General features: G+C 36.8%; 2 protein-coding genes and 1 long non-coding RNA gene across 3 annotated transcripts in view; 1 reads left to right on the forward strand and 2 right to left on the reverse strand.

Moving 5' to 3' along the window:
* LOC111948624 (uncharacterized) overlaps positions 1–21179 on the reverse strand; it is a 34422-nt gene extending 13243 nt beyond the window's left edge. Inside the window, exons 1-4 of the long non-coding RNA XR_013647407.1 lie at positions 21043–21179; positions 20813–20926; positions 19870–20077; positions 1–18654 (exon numbers count right to left, since the gene is read on the reverse strand). The exon at positions 1–18654 is cut by the window's left edge and continues 13243 nt beyond it. This is a non-coding gene — a long non-coding RNA (uncharacterized LOC111948624). The remainder of the gene's footprint in view (positions 18655–19869; positions 20078–20812; positions 20927–21042) is intronic.
* The window catches only part of pcdh1a (protocadherin 1a), a 126481-nt gene that overhangs the window by 73870 nt on the left and 27253 nt on the right, over positions 1–25358 (reverse strand). The window lies entirely within an intron of this gene.
* LOC110016400 (uncharacterized) lies at positions 21450–25038 on the forward strand. Its single transcript, XM_023962317.2, has 4 exons — positions 21450–21587; positions 23298–23441; positions 23560–23871; positions 24606–25038. Exons 1-4 carry the CDS (start codon positions 21497–21499, stop codon positions 24923–24925), a joined length of 867 nt encoding a protein of 288 aa, XP_023818085.1. The 5' UTR covers positions 21450–21496; the 3' UTR covers positions 24926–25038.

The raw sequence follows: 25358 nt of genomic DNA on the forward strand, positions 1-25358 counted from the left end.
ACTGTGAGGCAGACAAGCTGGTTAACAAAAGACGGCAAGCTCCAGGCTGGAGAAACACCCACAACAATCAAGCTAATTGTAAAGCACATATAAAAACCATATAGACGCTCAGTGACAAAAGACAAATAAAACCCCATGTTTGCAGAGCCCAAATACATGTCTATTCAAATCACAAGCTGATTGTTCTCTCGATCTGATTATCCTTTTATGTTAGCATAAATGCATGGATGATTATTCGCAAAACCCCCACAGTGCGGCATGGAGGTGTGACGTTGGGTAGCATGGAGCCACTGATATACCTTGTATTATTTTAAGTGCAGTTAAATCTCAACAAAAACCTCTGCAATGATAGGAGAAACCTCAATACTCTCCAACAAACAATAATCCGATGGCTTAAAGACATTTCAACAGAGTTGGGGACAAAATCTTGGCATTACATGCACAGAGAACACAAGATCAACGCCATGTGGTTTTGGAAAGGGCCACGGTCAAACGTGAGGCTTATCACACACTCGCAGCACATTGACTTAAGACTGTTGCTTATCCAGCTCATACAGAATCACTATTAAATGCAGAGACTATTTTTAACATGCTCTTAGGGCTTTCACGGGCAGACTCTGAAATGCTCGGGATTCTGTTGTATTTGAGCTTATCCATCTCTGCAGACTGTGTGCAACCCAGTTAACAAGGTGAGAATACTCAAAGGAAGCACGCGAATCAGTGAGGATATACACAGTTCCTGTCAGATAACAAGTGTACCACAGTGGGAGAGCTTCATCTGTGCAAACCCAGGAACCAAGACTTTTCTATTTATTCATTTATGTGTTTTAAGTCACCAGTTTGAAGGCTTAATATCTACATTGTAGTTTGGTGTTCATGGCTTTGAGAAGAACTTTTAATTTTTGTATTTTTCTTTCAGTATATTTCAATAACCAAATGTCCAAATACTTCCTGTATTAAACTTTTTTGGGACTTTAAGGATTTAAAATTGAAAGCCTAAAAGTGTCAATTAGAAACTTGTTGCCTTTCGTGCCTTCTGTCTCCTTACCCATCACAGATCCCTATTACCTTTGGGAACTAAAGGAGCACAGCATCGGCATACTAGATCAGCACCTTGCAAACGTTTTGGCCTTTGCAATTATGAGATGAACTTTGAGGGAATGTATGGGCTTAGGCATCACATTTTTAACCACAGAGGTTGAACTTTAAATATGGTTTTCATTCAACTGGGCCTGTTTGATTTAAATCCCCCCCCCCCCCCCCCCCCATACTGTTAAGCTTTCAATTAATTTCCCCCTGTTTTTTCCTAATTCCCTTTTTTAATATACTGCCATTTCATTATTACTGTGAGGATCAATAAAGCATTTTAAGATAAAACAGTGGAACCTAAGAAGAAAATGGTGAACCTGTGGGGTATAGTTTAGATAGATGGCTTTTATACTAATCTTTCTATAGTATGCAGAAAATAAAGTATTATGTTTTTCTCCTTGGAAAACTTCATCCTAATTAAAAAAGTTGTTTTACGAAAATAATGCACAATAAAGTAGCCTTATTCATTAATAACCTGTATTTAAGAGAGCTAACACATTTTCCACACTATAGGATTGTATAGGGCACTGCATGAATGGTATTCTTTGAAATACTGTTATATGAGGTACATTAAGCGAGATAAAGAGTCAGAGATAAGTCTGTCAGTAGCTAACTGTGTTTACATTACTAATATGCACAAAAATGTATTGAAAATCTATATTGAAAAACATGGCCACGGCGCTAGCGCCGTTATCATCATCTATCAAAGGAGACGTCAGCGTCTTATTTAACCCATGAAGCGGATAAGGTCTTTACACATGGGAGCGGCTAAGAATGAAGCGATTTGGGGAAATCATGGTTGGTGATTTTACAGAAGAACTGTGGATCCAACAATTCTGCATGACACACTGAACTTTTCATGAGCTGTGTGATGCTGTTGGAGGTTTTGTGGCGACCGCTGTGTAGCGCCCAAAGCAACCAGCTCCTACCAGGTAGCTCATTGTCACTGTTAACTTTCTGACTAATTTAATTCTAAAGAAGTGTTCCCATTGCAGTTTTGCACAATATCTCAATTTCCAAATGCCTCAAAAACCACCTCCTCCAAGCACAAAAACTTTTTTTTTAATGAATGAAAATTGTTTTGCAAAATTGTCGTTCTTTCATTAAACAAATTTATCATTGCAAATCCATTTTGCCGCAATTTAATAATAAATTGAAACGCATCTATTCAGACTTTACTAACTGCATTCACAGTAACAAATTTTTGTTTGCGACACACTACATGATAGCTACATTGGTACATAAAAAAAACGTTTGGACATAAAAAAAACCACAAACAACGTTATTTATTTTTAATTTGTGCACCGGAAATTTAAAACATAACATTTTTTGTGATATTAACATTTAAAATTAGTTTCTAAAATGTAAAACGTCAACAGCATAGTGCTCCTTAACAGAAACAAAAAAAAAAAAAGTCTTGGTGTGAAAACATGAGCTGTATTTTCAATGAGGCTAACAAAGAAACTCAATCATTTAGCACACAACAGTGGTTCCAGCTGCAGCAGATGCATATGGCCTAACTGAAGTGGAAGCTGGACAATTGTCCTACTGTAGGATGCCCTGAAGCTCAAACTGTGCAGTCACGGAAATACCAACGTGCTACAGTAAGCAACAGAAGCCTTCAACAGAATGCCACTCCAGCTGTGCCACCAAACTTTCCTGCAGCTGGAGGCTAAACTCAAGAAACTCAGAAATGTCTTTACCAAATCTTTGCAATTAAATCATTCTTTCCCAATAAACATTTGATATTTTGGATACAAAACCATAAACTCATTTCTAAACTTTAAAGACCACTACAAATAGATTTATCAGATAAATAACATGTAATAATATTATGGTATCAGCGCCCTCTGATCAAAATAGCTTTTTTTTATATCAGCAACTGAGCGCAAGACTTCAAACAGAATAAAAAGGAAGATTTTACCATTCTTGGTGCAAGCGAACCAATTCCAATGGTGTAAAATAGTCAATGTAGCTGTAGAATGAAAGCCAGTTTGAAAAAAAAAAAAGAAAGAAACACGGACAAGTGCCTGAGGGAGTGCTCCAGAAAGACCCGCATCCAAAAGTGAGCCAGATGTCTGCAAAACCCATGATAACTGCAAATAAATAAATGAGCAGATGTGTTACTGAAAACGTCTTTGAGCAGCAAGGGGAGGCATGTTTCAAGCTGATACGTTCATGAGTGAAAATAAAGGCTTAAAAGGACTTCAAGTAATTATTGTCTGCAAGTGTCCTCTTCTAGTTTCTTTTTTATAGAGTCCTTTTGTCATTACAATTGAAAACTGCTGAAATAGCGCTGACCCCAAGCAAAACAGTAACATGAGTCTAACATGTAACTTAAAGATCTCATGTTATTAGTTTATGGATATCACTAAGGTTCAGACATTAAACCCTTTTAGCTTTCAAGTGCTACCATGTGGCATTATGAAGGATGATTTGTCCTGAATTTCTTTTTGAAAAAAGGGTTGTACCCTTGACTGTATAAGAGAACTGGTTCAAGTCACCCCTACACCCTTGTGAAGTAAATCCCATAGACTTGTGTAGAGTAAGGGTACTACAGAGCTATTACTCAAACAGCTATTATTAGTCATTAAATTTGTCAGAATAACTATTCTTGCTCTGCTACCTTTTTAATATGTTCTTGCTAATCCTATTTTTTTTTTCTGGAGTGCAAGTTATTCAAGTTATAAACTGGCCAATCAGATGCCCCAGTGTAAGTATGGGGTCTTACGTTAAATGTTCAATGCGTTTGACAGATTTTCCTCGAGTGCACTTTTAACAGTAGGGATGTGGACTTCAAACAAGCTCACTCCTGATTGACAAGAGTTATTTCCATAGTTGACTTAACCCTTGTGCTATTTTAGATGACCCCACCCTTACATTGACGTGTTCTCCTACCATGACAAAGGTGGATAAAGGTGGAAAGATTTCATGTAATCCATGGACACCAGTGAGGTTCACAAATCATTGAAGAAAAAAGGTTCAGCGCACTGTCTAGTGGGTCTAGATGACCCAACTCCCAATGTTAAAGTGCGTAGGATAGCACAAGGTTAACAGAGATTTAGACCAATAGCTGCTTACTGAAGATTTCTGGTTCCAACATGGTTGCATCCGTATAGCAAAAAAATACTGACTGAATTGACGTCATTTTGTTGGAACTGGAAGCAAGTCATTTTCCGTGGGTGACAACACACTCGGTTCATTTCTTAAATACCGTTAACGAGTTGTACCTAAGTGATTAAGATAAGATTTTTAGATTTTATATCACTAATCACAAAGTATCCAGTAATGCTGAATGAATGAATGTTTTATGAAAAAAAAACTGTCAGGCTTTTGTGAAGACATGAAATAATCTGGTAAAATAAAAGGGATCTGTTATTGCCATAGTGGGGTAAAAAAAAAATATAGCCACTGTCAAGTAGTGTGTCAACAACCAGACATGGTCTTCGTTGTACCCCAATACAAAGCTGGACACCAGAGGAAATCATTTGTAAAGGGTAATGGGCCCAAACATGATTCAAGTGTAACACAACTTAATGAATGCATTGCAAGGTTAAAGCACTGACCTGGAAGACGGATTGGTTTCCGAAAGCCATGGATCCGAAGTAAGAGGAAGCCGTTAGCCTAATTCTTTTAAATCCACAAAGGCATCACCCTTCTCTCAACACTGCATCTTTACCAACTCTATCAAACAAGATTAGTATAGAGGTGTCAGATGATGCTCGCGCAAGCTGAGGTTTCAGACTAACCCGTGAAATATGACAGGCGTGGCTGCTGCAGATGATCTATCTACCATTATTTATGCGATCCCTTGGATTACTAAAGGACAGACAGAGTTTCAGATCCTTTGCTCAGTCGAGTCCACACTGATATTAATTCAGATGTCTGATGTTCCTACAGAAAACTAAAAAGCTCCAAATAAGTTTGATCATTCGAAAGTAGCCAGCGCTTCTAATAAGTTTGTCAAAAGCAGCAAATATTTCATATTTTCCTGAAAGTAGAAGTAGACCCGAGTTTATTAAAGTGTTTTCTAATATTGATGCAGAGCTAATAAAAAGCTCGGTGAGGATGCTTGGCTTCGTGAGATCAACACCACTGAGCACATTATTGGCCAGTGACACAGAATAATCAGTTTAATATTATAAGAAGGCTGCCAGTTATTCTAACCTCCAGAGAGCGGAGCCCACAATAATTCTTGTGGCAAATAATTAGTTTTATCACACAATGACATGGGTCAGCCGTAAGGGCTTGATTATAACAAGAGAACAATATAAGAAAATGTGCGGTTCAGTGGAGCTCTCAAAGGGGATTGCTTCTTCATATCTTGTCAAATTCCAGATGACATTTCATATGACTGCCAACCAGAAACAATCTTCCCCCGTATGAGCTGCTGCTGCCTCAGAGAGTCATTATGTTGAGAACTGAGATTCCACACTGCAATGCTTTTGTCTCCACTAAGTGCTTTGTTTGTACTGACAATCGGTAGAAAGCAAGAAAAGGTAGAAATCACGTTTGAAAATCCGGGCTGTTTATAGAATCTGCTTTGGGGGGAAAAATTGCAACCTCAAAACTACATAAAGACATAAGTTCCCTTGTTTGCTATCAATCTTTACCTATAATTGATTGACGGTCTATATTTCAGGTATATTATTCATCCCATTTTCCATTTGCTTTGGCGAGCTGTTCTCTTAATGGCACTACATAGTGCGGCTGCCAAAAGAAAATGCTGCGGCATACGCGGACATTTCCCTATTTAATTTGCCCCGACTCCAATCTGTAGCATATTGACCATATGTTAAAAAACATAGCATTCTATTTGTTATTCCAATTACATTCAGTACTCTGTATTTTGTTGCTCTGCCTGATGGATTTGCACTCATCTAATGTGTGCAGGGCTCCGCTGCTTAACAGACTCGGAATTTGCATTATAATGATTTAGAACACCACTGCATTTTTATGCTCGTAAACAACAGTGTACTGTAGCTTTTTTTTTCTCTCTCTCTTTTTTCCCCCCTATCATTAAACTGTGAGCATGTTCACAGCTTTCATAGTTCTGTAACAAATTGCTTTTGCTTTTGGACAGGTTTCTAGTTAATACCATGCAACATTTAAGGCAAAAAAAAACAACAATTATATATGGAAAAGTAGGATTACAGATAAATGTGTTTGGATCATAAATGTGTAGGAAGTGTTTTTATATAATTGAGTAATACACAGAACACAGGAACATTCGATTTCACTTTCCTCTATTTTTTTTCATCCTGTCTTTTTTAACCCTTTAATTCTGGAGATGTTTGCTGGCAACACCTTAAAAACATATACTTGATTTATCGAAACTTTTCGACTGTTAACGTAGTTAATTTCAGTGCGAAGAAAAGCGGGTTCAGCTGTGACACTAACCTTTTAAAATTAACCTTTCTCTGCGACAGAATCAGTTTTTTTTTTTTGTTTTTGTCAATTTCTTAAGCATTTTACTATTGTTAAGTGTTGCAGCACAAGGCTGCTTTTCTCAGCTTCAGGATCTGCTGGATTTACGTTAATTTTGTAAACACTCGACATGTTACAGTAATCAAAAGAATGTAAACACTAGAGCTAACGCTTCGGTGTTAAAAAGTTTAATGTACTTACAGACTGCTAATTATTTTTTTTATAGATTTTCTAAGAGTGCCATTCAGGCACAATATACAAAATACACCAATGCAATGGAATCCTTCTAAAATAGGAAGTCAATATTAGACATCTTTAAAAACAATATAACAAAGTACCACTATTAAACTCAAAGTATTTTTATGTGATGAATACGCTGTATTGAGTATCTCAATACTTTGATATTGTCAACCTGTTCTCAAAAATATCAAAATAAACATTTGCAACATCTGAGATCACTGATTTACAGTCTTAATAAAATCTAATGGAGCGTACTACACATCAGACAATGTAATTAACGGTCTAAAACGCAGCATTATGTTGGTTTTAATTTAATAAACTAAACAAACCGCTTGTGCCCCAGCCAACGGAAGTAAAACAAATTAAACATGAAATGTCAGTGGAGCTTCCCATTTTAAAGGAAAATTATTGAAGAAAAAAGAGACTGAAGTTTATTTTACTGAAAAAAATTGTGAAAAAAAAACGTTTTCAATATCTATGGAAAAAATGATGAATAGCTTATAATACAAAAAGAACAAAAATGTTATGAATACGAACGTAAAATCTGAAATAACTGAATTTTCGCATTTAAGATGGTTCAAAGTGAGGTTCTTCTTTCAATCTGTTTTTTTGTTTATTCTGATCTCCCGTTTTAAACGAAGTCAGAAATTATGGTGTCTAAATAATCCGGAACAGATTTTCAGTCTGAATACACCCAAGTGGTCCCTGTTCTGGGACCATTACCCGCTCTCAGACCCATCTTTGGAGGTGGTCTCGGTTCGTTTCCAATTGGACTAATGACAGGCATTTAAAATTGGTCAGCGAAATACGAAGTTTGAATGAACTATCCCGACAAGGACTGCAAGCGCAGGAGTTCCACAAGTTTAGTCACATGGTTTTGTTCATGAGCTTTTGTCGGGAAAGCAAAGTTCCCTTGCCTCTAGTCTGAATACAGACAAAACGCAAGGTTCAGGACTCAATCCAGACAAAATTAAGAGGACCGGATCCTGAATGCATCCTAAATTACAGTAGTGTTAACAAGCACTCCCAGAATCTGATTTTGCTTACTTTGTTTTATTTGAAAACAGAATAAAACAAAAGTCAATAACAACCCAGTCACACTTTGATTTGAAGATGTTAACACATTTCACTGCAAGACATGTTATTTTTTTGGTTTAATTTAAGAACAATTTTTTTCGCAACATAGTAATCTGCAATATTGGGAATATTTGCATCTCCACAACAGATTTTACGCAGGGTCAATAACATTTTAAAGTGCAGAGAAGGATAACAATGAAATTTGATCAAAACGTTATAAAAAAACAACAAAAAAAATTAATCAAGCAAAGAAAAAGATTCTCACAACTGAGACAGTCTCCATGACATTTGAGTAAATGTCACTGATCTATACTTCTACAGTTTATACATTACATATTTGGTATTATTTTTGTGCCACCAGATCTTTAAAAAAAAAAAAAAAGTTAAGTAATATTAAATAGTAATATCTGAAAATCTGCTTGTGATATTTCATATTTTTTACATCCCATTAAATGACTGCATTTTTTTTTACAAAGGAACAACAATAATATTTAAAAAAACTTCTGCTATAAAAAAGTAAGTTGTGCATTTTCAAGACAGTGATTTAGTGAACTTTTATATAAATATTTGTAGTAGTTTATCCAATGGTTGCTTTATACATAGCACTGTAAAACTTCAATATTTTATTGGTATGCCAAATTATTATTGTAATATTATACGATATTGTTCCATGTTTTCAAACCAATACAATCTTAAAGAAGTCATGAGGTTTGCATCTCTAATTAGAGCTGGAAATCTATTTTTAGAGCACTTTTTTGCAATATTTTTGTATTAGTCTTTTGGTTATTGGTGGAAATAAGCAAATGGTAAGCATGAAAACATAACATAATTATTTCTGATTTTGTATACAGGACAAATAAACCCCCAAAGTACTGAGAATAAAAGGAAAGCAGTCAGACAAGTGTCTTAAGGTATTAGGGAGGCTCCTGGGGCTGTATCTTATCAGGTTTCAGTCCAATACACAGGGGATGAAGAAGGGGACAAAAGGAAGCCATGCAATTAATTGTCTTCTCTGCCAGGCATCTCGTTTCAACACTGCACAAGGTCTATTACAGGAGCAAGACAGTCATTAAACCTCAACAATAATCACTGCTGAGCAACACCTTCATCCTCTGTGCAACTTCGGTGGCTCCAAGCTCTCGCTATTCCAATCAACAACTGTAAAAAATTTGAGACAATTTGTTCATTTGTTTAAATTGCATGTTATCTGCAAAAGATGGCATGAAACAAAAGTGGATGAAACACAGGATGAGGTCAACAAATAAACAAGCACAAATAAAGCCCAATGTTTTCTGCAGAACAAAATGGAGCTGGACCTCTTAAGATGCAAACAATTTCAAATACTTCTAAAGCAGCAGAGCAAAACAGAGAATAATGAAGGCAGTAGTGGGAGGCAAGGAAGCGAGTGAGCATCACAGAGAGAACAAAAGCAAAAAAAAAAAAAATGGGACGAGAGAAACTTAAAAAGAGCACGGTAGGTGAAATTGAATAAAACAGAGTTTGGGAAGGCTTAGGAAAGAAAATGATGGGGCAAAGAGGAAACGGCTGGGGGGGGGGGGGGGGGGGGGGGGGGGGATGGGAGTCTTAGAGGCATGGAAGTGGCAGTTGGGGGGGAAAAGGGATGGTTCATTTGTCACTGTCAGATCAGTTTGTTTCTCCTCCGTAACTGCAAGGGCCAGATCTTGCCCAGAAACCTAGACCTAGATCTTCTTTGTCCCAAAGCCAAGCGCTCATCATCATCCATCCTCCAACCTCTGCCAGCACCTGCCCCCAATCGAGACAGCCCCCTCCCATTCCGCATGCACATAATTCTGTGCGGCTGTGTGAGCATGCTCACTGAGCTTAATTAAATGTATGCCCCAGTAATATTAGGAACATACCGCCTTGGGTAAAATATTCCTTGTAAAGGCATGTCTACAATTTTAAACGAATAAATTATGGGGACACATTTCTTTAACTTTTTTTCCATCCACACCATTATATAAAGGATCAATGTGTTATTAAGACTCAATAGTATGAATACAGAACAGCTGGTTATGGCACAGCTTGCCCACAGCCCCTCTTTCTCCTTTGTGTGGACCTCCTGCAACGAGGTGGAGGCAGCATGCTGATATAGCACTCCTCACTGCATCACAGAAAGAATTCAAGAAAGTTTTATTGGCTCAGTATCTAACCCAACCAGGGCCCTGTAATGAATACCATGGTGGTGCTTCCTCAGTAAAAAATCTCTCAGCTGGAGGTTAGAAAACACTTTCTTTGGCTCAGAAAGTGCATTGTGGATGGCAATCATATTGCATGTTCAGTCTCCAGCCAGTAATGTGTCGAAGCTTCCTTCAGCAAGTGTAATTAACCTGAGCTGTTTGGGGCGTGCAGGTAGGTCTGGAATTACGGCACATAAATATAAGATGTTTCTGCTGCTTGTGCAGTTATCAAGGCCAGCTACTGAATGCTTTAATGCTGATTGATTCCAAACAGACTCCATTCCTTGCATTTGAGTCTCTTTTATTTGCAGCAGTGCAGAAGCTGCTAGAAACGAAAAGCTACAAAATATACATCAGGTTTATTTTTTCCCCGTTAAGCAGCAAATGTCGCTATTCGTATGATATCCCAATGTCAAGAGCTGTAGAAAAGTTCATGGATTCTTTTCTAACATAGTCCCTAAAAAGGAATTTTTGAAAGAAAAAAATTGAAACTTCTTCCATAGTTCAGTCAAGCAAAAAAAAAAAAAAGTTTATATTTCATGATTATCAAAGTAAATGAGCTATTATCTACAAGTTGTATACAAAATTGTGCATTTTTAAATGGACTGATCGTAAAAATTAAGGCATTTCTTCAGGTTTTTAAGAATGGAAATACGTGTGGAAATATAAAAAAAAAAACTGCCAATTAAATGAAAGTTTTTTTAAGAGCTGTAATACAATTTTATGAATGTCAAGGGAAACCTGTTGGACTCTTGATTTCCCCTTCCAGGAAGAGTCTGCACATCCAGCCCCGCCCCAGGCTGACAAACACTGTTTTCATGGGTGAAACGCAGACACACAGCAGATGACGGCTCTAGGTTGACGTCATGAAATGGGCGGCTCCCACACAGAGCAAAAGCCTGAGCATCAGTGATGGAGTCGTCTTACTTCAGAGTAGGAAAAGGAACTCAGGAAAATAACTCATATTTCATTAAAAAAATTGTTCCATAGTTTATCAAAGGTAATACATTATCATGGATTTACTTTATTTACTCTGAAAGGCTTAAGAAGAGCGTGATATTGGCCCAAAGAAAAATGCTATAAAAGAAGATACAGAGCTTCTATTGAATAAAAACAGAATTAAAAAAAAAAAAAAACACAAATTACCTTCATAGTTATATTCTTTAAGCTAGACATAATGACTTTTTTCCCATCAAAACTGTAAGAAAAGTGAATCAAACTTTAAATCTATACTTAAAACGAGGGTTTATGTGTGGTTTCACTAAATTTATAACCCAACATTATATTGATCCCGCTATTATTCAGCTGTTTTTACTTGACATGAATGACCCTTGTTGGTGAAATTAAAATTGACATTGGAGTAACATAGTAATGAGAAATTATGTCATTTGAGTTAATGAGCACCAATAAGCATGGAGTTAAAACTAAAGGTTTTAACCTGAGCAGCCAAGACTATTTTTTTCCCCCCATTTTGTCAAGCCTGCTGCTCTTCCTTCATGTCAGTGAGGAATGACAGTGCTGAGACTGACAGTAAAGCAGAATGTACGGATTCTATGCTGCAGCACATAAAAAACGGCCAGCACCCCTGAGCGCTAACATGTGTCACTGTAACACTGACACATAGCGACATTTACAGTAAACTTTGTTTTCCTGTTGAAATGGAGTAGAAAGGGAGAAAATTGTTGCCACTGCCTTATACTTTATGTATTATTTCAAATTTATTATTTATTACCAGTTATTACCAACAAAAGTAGTGACATTTTTAGGCCTGATTTTCACTTTTATTCGAAGCAAACTCTTGAATTTTAATAACATATTTAAATTTAATTAACTTAGTACAAAAACTTTTGATTGCAATAACAGGGCACCTTCGTTCATTTTCAAAAGTTTTACTTAGCAGAACATATTTGAAGAAATAATTTTTGACCTTTTAATGAAACTGAAATTTGGGTAATTTGTCATTACATGAAGTTCATATAGTAAACTCAATTAATATTTACTTAATGAAGCCATATGCTGAAGCTTAATACTACTCTGTACCATTATCGTTTAACTTTAGTACAAAAAGTACATTTTCAGTTTAAAGTGCTTCTGTTAACTGTCATCACTCTGTCTGAAATGATGTATTTCAAGCGATTCCCAATACAGGCAAAGGAAAAGGTCACTTTTGATTAATAATACACTTTTGGCTTGCACAAAAACACAGACAACCTGTAGAAAGACTTTGAGCTATGACTTTTTCTGCCGCTTTGGGTAAAACTACTCCCCATTTGTAAACCCTGAAATCATTTTTGAAAAGAACTATAGGTTGTTTTAGACAAAAACTTGTGTTATATGGACACTTCTGCAGTCAAATGGATTAAAGACTATCCAACAAACACACCTCACACTTTCTGTATACAGTAAGCCATGGTCCTACCATCTGCAAAAATAAACTCACTAGACTGGATATGCAACAGTAGAGATAGGACAAAGCAGACTGCACTTTTCGAGGAACCTTAAGTCCTTCAGTGTTTGCAGCAGTATTTAACATCTCTGATACATGGAGGAGCAGTATCAGTGCAAGTGATTGTAGTCAGTGGTAAAGGAAGCTCTATTCCAGATTCCTCAGAGAAGCTAAACATCTTCATCTTGTCTGAAAATGTATAATAAACTTGTTTAAAGCCAACAACAAAACTTTCCTGGTTTATGTTCATTCAGAGCTCAGTAAAATGCTTGAAATGTCTTTTCTTGAAGAAGAAAGATTATTTATCAAACAGTTTAATCAATGTGGGGTTCTACAAGGTTCGCTCGGGTCCCGGGGATTCTAACATTGTTTAATTATCCATTATTTAATCATTTCCCATTTTAGTCTCTATTCACTGATAAATAGAAAAAAAAAGTCAGTAACATGACAGAAAATCTGATAGAAGAAATTTGTATTTTTTGTTCCCAAGGTCGCCTCAACAGGACACAAACCAGTGACCTGCTAGTGCCTCTCCCAAGTCTGGCAAATGCGAAGTGGAGTGTCACGAAGAGCATTCAACAAAAAAACAATAGATCAAAGTAGAAGATAGATAAATGAATAGATGAACTAATTAAAATGGTTCATGGTCATATAAGGATTTTCCGAGCATTTTAGCGGCTGTGAGAGATAAAAGATCCCAAACTATCACCACAATCAGACTCCCCTCCACTAACATTCTACCTGCACCCCATAGTGGGGCTGGATAAATCAGGGCCTGTTTGTTCCCACAAATAAATTTTTCTTTTTGTCCTTTTTTTAATGTAAAATTTTGTACTAATAATTAGTCAATTAAAAATAACTTTCTTTTTTCTATTTACATTTATCTTTTTACATATATCCATACATGTATACATCTACAGGCAGCAGCCTGACCCTGGATATCACAGAGCCTTTGTGGCCAAACTCCATCAGATCCTGTGGGACACCGGTAGAAGAGTTCTTCCAGGTCAACCTTGAGAACTAATGTCTTAAGTAAGGCCAATGTCAAGGGGATTTCTTCCAGTGTGAAATGCCTTCTGGCCAAGTGTCCAAATAACACATTCTGGCTTCTCTTGATGTGAGGAGCAACACTTCCTATCCCAAAAGACTGAGTTCTTCACTTTAGAAACTCTTATCAGTCTCCAACATCCAAGATTGTTTTGTTTCTTTTGTTTTATTCATTCCTAACTTGTTTGTTTCACCATTTTAGAACTAGATAAGACTAATTCATGTACTTTTTCAATCTTTATTTTCTATCAATAATGACTTGGCAACAAAGTTGTATCACAAGCCTCCACCCACCCAAACTAGACCCCTTTCATCCAGTGCTGGACAAAAGAATTCTCCCCTTCAAAGACATGAACAGAATCAGTTACAGTGGGAAAAACTGGCAGAGTTTAACCCCCACAAGATGGCTCTGATTTATTGCTGCAAGTGCAAACCAAGCCCTTGCTGTATGTAAAGGGACTGAATAGCCCTAAACAGCAGGCTAAAGAATCCATAACCCTGAACTGCTCTTTTCATGTCTGAACATTCAGGGGAACATGGACAAATGTCTTTTTCAAGATACTAAACACATACAGGAAAGCTGTGCAAACTCCAACACCCATTTAGGACTTCAGTAATAAGGAAAGTGTTGGTCCAATGTTCCATTGCCAGGACAGAACCAAACTTTTCTCCAAAATAAAAAAAATACACCATCAACTGGACTCTCTTTTTCAGTTGGACTGAAAAAGTATCAATAACTTTTAATCGATGTTAAGAAGCAGATTGTCACAACTATATGAAAAAAACTTAAAACTAGGGGTGGGATTATGTCAGGTTGCTTTTCTCCACTTCCTTAAAGCAATTAATTAAACTCTATTTGACAATTGTGATATTTAATGGATTCATTATCACATGTGTGTACTTTATAAAGAAGTGCAAAAATGTCTATATATAAGGTAAAGCAATTAATTGGATAGGATCATAGTTTTTTATTTATTATTTATTTTATAATAAATGTATGAATTATTATAAAACTAAATTTAATATTTCTACATCATTTTATTTTATTTTTCCTTTGATTTTTGTTGCTGTAGTTGCTTTCAATCAATCAATCAATCAATCAATCAATCAATCAATCAATCAATCAATCAATCAATCAATCAATCAATCAATCAATCAATCAATCAATCAATCAATCAATCAATCAATCAAGCAAGCAATCAAGCAAGCAATCAAAACAAAAAAGCAGATATATCAATCGGACAAACCCTTCAATCAAGAAAACAAATCAATCAAAGAATCAGATAAATAAATTATTCAAATCTAATAATAAATCAATCAGACAATCCCATTATTTTAATAAAGATCAAACAAACAAAACAGTATCAAGTCAATCACACCAGCAAATAAAACAAACAACTCAGTCAGTACCAACAAACATTTTTTGTGTAGTTGGAGGCACCATATCGGGATATTGCTGTAGCTAGAAACACGCCTAGAACACTTTAGTTTGCTTTGCAAGACTCTGGCCTTTAACATTTGTACAATGATACAAACATAAGTCAGTCAATCCTCACGGTTTTAACAAACTCCACCCACATCTAAGTACAGCTTTAGCCATCTGTATATAGGTGTCTGTTCTCATCTTGAAGCACTACCTATGATAACAAATAAAAGGAAATGCTATTTTATTATTTATTGGGATAACTTTAAATTTATTGGAACTAAACTGTCAAGATTTCAAGAACATTTTTGTATTTTTCTAGTGATTGTGACAGATCTATCATAGTATTCCAAAATGGGACATGGGTCGTTTGTAAATCATATTACATTACTAAACCATCCCCCAAAATATCTGATGAACAAAGCCCTACAAATACTGGTTCTGTAACTGTCTAAAATACATAACTAATCAAAAACATCTCAATCAACACTGTTTTAATACAAAATCTTTTTAATCAGGCACATTCTGGTGTTTGCTGTTCTTTTTAAAAACCTTACACCAGTCCACGTGCATACACTTGAGGTCCAGGGAATATACTTATTCACTATAAAAGCCATTATTTATAAAGAATAATTGTTGTCTGTAGTCTTGAGTCATTTATAAATACTTTGACCTATGGAAGCAATTTAAGAAAACACAAAAGCTCTGCAGCTACAGTCTCCAGAGGACCAGATATAGAGAATGGAGGGTCATTTGTGTTGCAAATTTACATACTCAGATAATATGTAGTAAACTTGGGTCCTTTCAGGGAGGCCCTAAGCAGTTTTTATTATTTTTTCTTTATAAATCTAGTAATCTGAACATGCCCTCATAAAGCCAGAGAGCTCTTTAATTTCTCACATCAGTTATTATCAGGTGATTTACTCCAATTAAACTGCAGAAGTACCAAGAAAACTGCAAATATTGAAGTAACCACCAGCTGCTGTTCACAGTATTAGAAATATTGCTCAAAAAATAATACATTACTCCTAATTAATTCTTATATTAAATGGTTGCAGTCATGCTGCAGCAGTTCCTTTGTGCACGTTTCACCATTAAATAATGGTGTGGCGAACACAGGGGTTCACCTTTGACTTGATTTAGGATTTAGACTGAAAGTCTCAGTTAAAAATGTGTCTGCTTCTAGAAGATTTGGGTCAGCCTCATCAAACATAATAAGCAGCGCGCTAATCACATGAGAGGCCGAAACCTCGCAGCTGCATGCAATTGTGCCAGTGGAGGGTGGGGAGAGTGGGGTGAGCTCCCATTAACTGGAGAACATGTTCAAGCAGCAGCAACAACATCTCAGCTGGCATCTGTTGATGCTCAGAAGCGCTTAGAAAAAAGTCATATCCTCTCATGACGCTTTCTAGCGCGTGTGGGTTTTCTCGCTGTGACGTTCTGAGCATCTGTCCCCGACTATCAAAGAAATCCAAAATGGGGAAGAGCGACATTATAATGACATGCTTGAAATATGCAAAACCAGTCTGGTGACCACATCTGTCTTCCGAACGCTGAGGGAAAACACATCCTTTCAGTGACAAATCAAATAAGTCTATAGCATCTGCAACTGTGCACCTTCGTGGCTGACTGGCCTTGAAGGTGTCTGTGGACCAGAGCACTTCCTTAATGGATCTTAATGGGTTTTATGGTGCTCTACAGGCTTCTAATGGGGTACTGAGTCTGATGGGGATGCCGGCCTCTGCCCCCCCGGGTCCTGTCTAGGTTCCTAAAGTGACCTGAGGAGAATAATACATAATGTCTTGCTGTAATGTCTAGCTGTTTTGTCAAAGTAAGAGTTAAAACAAAGTGAAGACTCTTGTGATGTGTTTGTTGGAGAGTGGAACAAGGGGTAAGAATCCATAAGGGCAAAATAAAAAATATAAAAAAAAAAAAACATGGGAGTTGGTTGGAAAAAATAAAGGCCACGGTATATTATTGAGGGACACTTTGGTGCTAAGCTGCTTATTGATAAAAGCACTAATCTGCCTGGCAGAAGGTAAGATGGCTGGGTTGTGTGGTGATATCATATTTTAGCTACAGGCAATGCCATCAGGGAGCTGAGCCCCCACACAGCTTTACCTAAAGGAGATTTTTTTTCCCCCCAATAATTTCATTTATTGGTAACGCTTTATAATAGGTGTCCTTAATAAACTATTTATAAGACATTAACAAGCACTTTTAATGTTGTAGTAAGCTGCTTATAAAGACATTTATTAGCAGTTGTAAATGTCTTACAACTGACTCACAAGTTCAAATAAGCTGCTTATAAACACATTAAAGGACTCATTAATAAACTATTTATAAGACATGAACAAGCACTAGAAAGGTTGTATTAAGCTGCTTATAAACACATTTATAAGCAGTTGTAATTGTCCTTAATAAACTATTTATAAGACATTAACAAGAACTTTTAATGTTGTATTAAGCTGCTTATAAAGATATCTATTAGCAGTTGTAAATTTCTTACAACTGACTTACAAGTTCAAATAAGAGACTTATAAACACAGTAAAAGACTCATTAATAAACTATTTATAAGACATGAACAAGCACTAGTAATGTTGTATTAAGCTGCTTATAAAGACATCTATTAATCCTTCATAAAATGCCTTATGAGATAATAACAGTGCTGCTATTAACAGTTTATTAAGTGTTTTGCAGCCCCCCAATCTAAAGCGTGATCAAATAGGGGTTCATATTCACAAGCCATTTATAAACTGCTTGTATGGGATTAATAAATATATTTACAGTGTTCTTATTAACAGTTTATTAAGTGTTTTGCAGCCCCCCAATCTAAAGCGTGATCAAATAGGGGTTCATATTCACAAGCCATTTATAAACTGCTTGTATGGGATTAATAAATATATTTACAGGTCCCATGTTAAGTGGACTTACATTTTCTTAAGTCCAGCTGCTATGACTTAACCTCAAAACTACACCACCTGGATAAATGAGAACCTTTACTGACAGTTTGAGTGTTTTGCAGCCTCCTAAAGTGTGGGCTATGTTTTGCCACAAACAAAAGCAAAGTACAGAATATGAAAAATGCCCTTTATAACATTAACCAAAGCCACAAACATATAACAACTCTAACACATCACAACAACATTGTGGATAACATTTTAAACTTTCAACAAACTTTAAAAAAAAAAAAAAAATCAATATCCGCCCTTCCTACATTACAAAAAAAACATTAAGTGGATCAATTGTACTTTTTCTTAATGTCGTGTAGTAACCGTCCAAGTGGACCACTGTGATATTTTTTTGCAAGCCATTCATTCCATTCAATCAAACAGAGGTGATCACGTAGCATATCTTCAGTTTGATTCCCCCGAAGCCTCCATACTTGCTCTTTATAGGTCCGCCATGCCCTTTCTATATGTTGTGTGTGAGCACCGTTCTGTGGATTTACGTAAAACTGACTGTGATTAACAGTGAAGTGTTTGTACCCAAGAGCAGGAAGGATGCGATATGCTCGCCACTCATCACTCATAATAGTGGACCCGGGTTTCACGTGGCGGGCAATGAGTGGTACAAGTTCTCTGCGAGTACGTTTCTTCACAAGTCTCAAAACTGGCTTTCCACTCCTCTGCCCCTGGACTCCTAGCATACCAAAAACCCACATCTTTCTCTTCCATGCTCCCGCCATTCTTCCTTTCCCATACTGTTTAAAAAAATGAAAGAAAAGGATTAACACAAAAACAGTAAACACAAAAATTTTAGGCTTATGATTTTTTTTAATGTAAAAAAAGATGACTGACTAATGGTGCAAGAATAAATATTCTGAGATTTTCATTATATGGACACCTACTGTATTGGATCAAGAATTGGTGATAAATTATACTTCTTTTAATATTACACACTGGTTATTAACAACTACTTGCAAAATTACAAAAACATTACATGTGTACGTATTGAAAAATGTAACAGAAAACATCTTTTAAAAAATAGAAAGTGACTATTTGCAGGCAATTTTCAAAATAAGATGAAACCTTAACCCCTTTCCCTTCCCAGATGAAGGGGTTAAGGTTAAGATTACGAGTTAGGGTTAAACCAAGTGATTCCTGACTGCAGATGTTTCTGCAGCTCACCGCTCCTCCAGGAGAGCACATTTCACACACCTATGTACGTTACAGCTAATGGGACTTTAACTTTATGTTTAACGTTAAATACTTGCAGCCAACAACAACATTCAGCCACTTAAAATACATGCAGGCAACACACTGATGCGCACCTTGGCTGCACATTTTACGTGTGGCCAATATAAATTTCCATCACTTTTTTGTGCTGGTTGCACCATATGTGAAAGTTAGTATTTGATGATTATTATACCCCAAATACTATTTTGAATGAATGCTGTTTGTATGACAGTTGTTATTTCCAAACACAAATGCCTTTGCTTGTTTCAGTATAGATGTCTTTCTTTGGGGCTTTTTTTAAAGGCTGATGTTATTCATACATATTTATGTGAGTTCAAGCACAAAAACTGATGGAAATTCACATTAGCCACACGTAATTCGTGCAACCAAGATGCACATTTCTACATGCCAGCATTTATTTTAAGTGCGTCCAAGGCTGGATTTTGTTGATGGTTGCATGCTTTTGAAGTTAAAGTCAAAGTTATATTAGCTGTTACACACCCTAAGTGTGTGAAATTTACTCTTATAGTTGACCCATCTCCTGGGGGAGAGGTGAGTTGCAGAAACAGCTGTGCTTGGAAACCACGTGGTGAATTAATCTGACCCTTATCCTAACCGTAGCCCAAAACCCTCTTCTGGGTTCATGCAGCCAAGAAAAACTTTCAGCACTGGTCACACGTATTTAGAAATTTATGTGCGAATAGTCACTTTCTGTGTATTCTATGCTGCCTTCTGCTTACCTTTCTTTTATGTCGGAAGTGACTCTCATCAATCACAACAAATTCATGTCGTCCACCAATGATTTGTCCCTTGTGTCGCCTCATTCTTTTAACAGCAGTAATGCAGACCTGGCGTAGTTTTTTTGCCATTTTTGTGAGAGTGGTAGAACTTGCTGCTATGTTATCTGCTATCATATCAATCTGCCGTAGACGCAAACCTTGGGAAAATCTGAAGAAGAGAAAACAAGTACAACCTCAGACAATTAATGTTTTTATGTCAAACAAGCTCAAATTGCCTTAAAGACACACTCCAATAAACATCTTTGTTGTGTGTTTTTAACATGTTCTTGTAGAATTTTTCTCATGCTGAAGGACTTTTAGAAAATAATTTAAAATTAAAATTTAATGACTTTCTTTATTCAAATTGTGATGGATCAGGAACAGACCAAAACTTGTGGTTTAAATTTTTTTAAACCAGCAAAAATTTATTTTTAATTTATTTAGCATTTGGCATTTCTCTGAGAAAACTTGTACATTAATACCTTTATGTATTAAATACAAAGTATGAATTTAAAAAATCAATACTTTACTACTTTGGTATTAATACATAGATGTATTAGTATGTGAAATTAGTTAATATCAAAAAATATATTAAAATATTTTTCTAGCTGCCATACCAAATTAATTTCTTATGTTAGATTAATGTAATTCAATTTTATGATATTTTATTCAGTTATTATTTTTTTCTTTTTTGCATGCTTGCTCCTACGCCAAAAGCATACTTTATGTAACATATTGGTACAACCTTTGAACATCTTTAAACCTAAACAAAAGAAAGGTCAACAAAATGTACAAGAGCAGTTTAATCAATGGAACGTGTATGAAGCTGAAGAGTTTCCTGGTTTTATGTGTACCACCTTAAAAAGCAATGATGTGAATATCATAGTTGGAGACAGTCACATACCTGTATATGAACTGCATCCATTCAAAAAGGGATATTTTTGAACGCTGGAATAGAGACTTGTGTCGAATCGATTTCACCCTTTTTTTTCCTCTATGCACAGCACGCTGACATTTCCTGCAAAGTCAAATTATATCAACTTAATCGGCTTCAACCAAAATTTCCAACACAACATTTTTCTTTTAATAACTGCAGCCATTATGTACTGAAAAAACAACAACAATCATACTTACCAAGCATAATGGTCTTTTGTCTTCCATTTTTTCAATTTCATTCGCTTGTGACAGATGCTGCATTTCATTTCCCTTCTTAAAAGATGATTTTTTTGCATCCATTTGATCAGTTTTAAGGCTTTTCTTTTAGATTTGCCCGCAAAAATGAGCCTCCGCAGTCTGGTAACTAAGGTCATTTCTTACGTTAATAAAAGCGCCTTCCTGAGTTTCATACAACCAGTTTGAATTTATTGCCGCCAGTCTTTTGCCGCCAATTTTAATCTCCAATCATTATCGACAACTTTGATCCCCCCACTACGAAACGGACTGTCGTACAAATTAAACGCTACTGGATTGGTTGCTTACATTTTCTTAGTGCGCAGGCCCAGCTTTTGTTCAATCGTTGCTAAGCTTAGTAAGAGTTTGCTGCTCGCTATAGTTATCCACTGTGTCTGTCCCACAAGTCCGAAGCCGCATGTACACCCGCTCTGGAGCTGGAAGGGCTAAGTCGCCCGAGCTGAAGAAAAGTATGAAGAGGAAGCAAACAGATGAAGCACGTCTCCCTGGTAAGCTACAAACAAATATGTCAAGTCCTTCTCTGAAGACCTAAAATAGCTGAATCGTGTTTTAATTATATTTTGTCAAATAACTCAAAATGGGTCAGTCCATTAATATTTATTTTGTTTATGACGTGTTATTAGGGGTGTAACGGTACACGTAGTTGGACCGAAACGTTTCGGTACGGCACTTTCGGTTCGGTTCACGTTCGTACCGTTTCCGTTTGTTTATTTTTTCCCCGCAAATGTATTAACTTTGCGTTGAGGCGGAACTAATGTTATTCGTGGTATTCCACCGAGACTCTCACTGGTTTCTGCACTCGCGCGCCTGTAGGAAAGGGGGCGGGGGGGGGGGGGGGGGGGCAGAGGTTGTCGCGCGCAGCGCAACAGTTTCTGTGACCGCGCGTTTAGTTTGTGTAGCTCAGTTATGGAGAACTGCAATAAGTCCACACGGGTAAGTGAACCCCGAAGGAAGATCCGCCTTCCACGGCCAAAAACGTCATTGCACTTCAGCTTCAACAGCTATCAGGTGATGGAGGTGACAGTGCGCATGTCCACAGGATCAGGATGGCTAATGCTTAGCTTACGCTCTCCTGTGGGGAATGCTCTGTTGTGTTGACATCGTTACTCAAAGATAGTGTATGCCACAGAATAGATCTGTTAATGCTCTTAAAACGGCATGACCCGACTGTTTCAGTCTACAAGAAAATAAATGTGCAAGTTAATTTTTCATGCCAGTATTAATTATTCAAAGTTTTTAGTTCCTGGCAGCTAATAGTTTTTCTTATTTTATTAAGCAGATCCCCTAGAGAGGTCAATTTTATTTATTCTTATATAAAACCAATAAATGCATTTTGCAAGAAATTATTTTCTGGCTTTTTGTACAGTAAAAATACCAAAATATATGAATTAAAGCTTTATTAATCTCCCAAGGGAGAAAAACACACACAATAAATAACAATAAGATAATACTTTATAAAATATCAGTTCATATCAGGCAGATTTGTTAAACATCAGTACCAAACCGAAACGTATCGAACCGAGCCCCAAGAAACTCTGAATCAAACCGAAATGAGATTTTAGCGTATCGTTACACCCCTAACGGTTATGCTGCTTTCAGACAGACGTATTTTCACATTGGAGCGTTTAAACCAGTGGCGATTTCTTTAAGACTGCAAGGGAAGCTCGGCTTCCCATATAATGTCACAAAATTAATGGTGAAATATGTACTATTGTATTAACATTTCACTAACCCTAACCCTCCCATCGCGGATTTCTCAAGTTCAGTCGAAATAAAAACTGCTGCAGCACGCACTTCTAGCAGGCTAAGACAACGTCACGGTATTCGGACCTTTTGATTGGACATAAGTTTCAGGAAGTCACACGCAGCCTTGTCCAGTTTGACACAGAGCTGCGGAGCACTTTCTGATGTGTCCTAGTTAAAAACAAAGCTGACTGCAATGTACGCCATGGAGGATTTTTTAGGAAAATCTCCCACTTATCTTGACTTCCTTCATCGTAAAAATCTGAGTGAGATCGTGAAGCAGTCATACAGATTTGTGTGTTTGGCGCTGACCATCCCTTAAAAATTGTACCATAAGAATGTTACTTAATATTTGCAAAACACAAAATGTATTCTTCAAAATGTTGTTTTAATGTTGTCTACCAATCCCAAATAGTCTTTTAAATGATAAACTTTTATTTTTTTCCCCCTAACAGATCAGGCTGAAGTGTCACCTACTGCCCAGCTTGTAACAAAACAACAGCAACAACAAATCAAAAAGCTGACAGAAAAAATTCAGAGGCAGGAGGAGCTCATCAAAGAGCTGTCAGCAGAAAAAGATTTTCTGAAAGAACAGCTAGGTATGTGCAAGCAACACCACATACTACAAGTAGTGTTGTTGCCTTTTCTTAATAAAAGTAGTAGCTTAAAAATTACACTGTGCTTTTGGGTTGCAACAATTATATTTTTGTTCTGCAGCAAAACATCCTCCACAAGCCTCCACAAATGACATAATGCTGCATGGGAAACAACAAAAAACTTCCCAAGTTCAGTCAAGTTCATCTGCAAGTACATCAAGCAGTTCTTCAGACTCGAGTGACTCTTCATGCAGCAATTCTTCATCTGACTCTTCGTCTGAGTCTTCATCTTCAGATGAAGAGAAGAAGAAGAAGAAGAAGAAGAAGAAGAAGAAGAATGGAAAGAAGAAGAAGGGAACACCAAAAAAGAAGAAAAAAAGAGGCAAGAGTGGAAAGAAGAGACAAATCAAAGCCCGCAAACATGTCAGAAGAGGTAACTTCAGATTTTCAATTTTTCTTGAGAAATAATTGCTATGGTGTGTCCCCTTACAGAGAGGTAATAACATAGACAGAAACCCAAATGTGACAGGTATAGATAGTTAACATATAAAAATGATGAGATGTGTATTCCATTAAAGGGTAACACAACAGGACAGTTGGAGACTCCACTCCCAGCCCGGATTTAAAAAATGGGGAAAAAAAGTGGCGGGGCGAGGGTTGGTTACACTCACACTGCCTATTTAGTATGGGGAGTGATACTGACCTCAGCAATGCCCAACAGTGGGGCTGCTTGCACAGCTGAGGGTTTGCAGAACCATGTATGAGTGATAAAATGAAGCTAACATAGTAGCAAAGAATCCTGAGTGAAAGTTCATTCCAAATCCCATCACCAGGACAGAGTTTTCTGGATTAAATGACAATTACACTTAACAACTGTTGTCTAACTTTCACGTCCGACCGTTACACAATCTAAGATGGGCAGGGCTTTTATATGCTGGAGATGTAAAGTATGACACGAATGCTCTGAATTGACATGGGACATAGACATAAATAGACCAATCGTAAAATTCAACTTTAGTACCTTGTTTTAACCTCTAGGGGGCAGCACACAGAGAGTTTTAGACCATCAAATCAGGAACATATATGTTTGATAATTAATATATGTCATGCAAACATGCAGAGTACACAATTTCAAAACATTGCTTGACCATCCTTTCTATGTTTCAGCACGTGTCCCAGATGAGGTGGTGGAGCGTTACAGAAAGGTCCTCAAGGCCTTCAACAAAGGACAAACATTAACTGCAGCATTCAGAAAAGTGGGAGTAGATCGGAACACCGTTGTGTGCAGTGCTGCGGTGGCAGAACTTGCCATTGCAGCCCCACAGAAGTACTCCGAGCTAAAACAGTTTCACAATCCCAAAAAGAAACTTAGCGACTTTACAAAAGCTTGCATCGACACAATTGATGCAAATTCACAAATTGAAGACACAATCAACACTTTTAAAAAAAGTGGACAGTTACTGCCCCTTGGGAAGGGCAGATATTGATTTTTTTTTTTTTAAAGTTTGTTGAAAGTTTAAAATGTTATCCACAATGTTGTTGTGATGTGTTAGAGTTGTTATATGTTTGTGGCTTTGGTTAATGTTATAAAGGGCATTTTTCATATTCTGTACTTTGCTTTTGTTTGTGGCAAAACATAGCCCACACTTTAGGAGGCTGCAAAACACTCAAACTGTCAGTAAAGGTTCTCATTTATCCAGGTGGTGTAGTTTTGAGGTTAAGTCATAGCAGCTGGACTTAAGAAAATGTAAGTCCACTTAACATGGGACCTGTAAATATATTTATTAATCCCATACAAGCAGTTTATAAATGGCTTGTGAATATGAACCCCTATTTGATCACGCTTTAGATTGGGGGGCTGCAAAACACTTAATAAACTGTTAATAAGAACACTGTAAATATATTTATTAATCCCATACA

Source organism: Oryzias latipes, chromosome 14 (assembly GCF_053564925.1).
Source record: "Oryzias latipes strain Hd-rR chromosome 14, Olatipes_Hd-rR_3.1".
Classification (NCBI taxonomy): Eukaryota; Metazoa; Chordata; class Actinopteri; order Beloniformes; family Adrianichthyidae; genus Oryzias; species Oryzias latipes.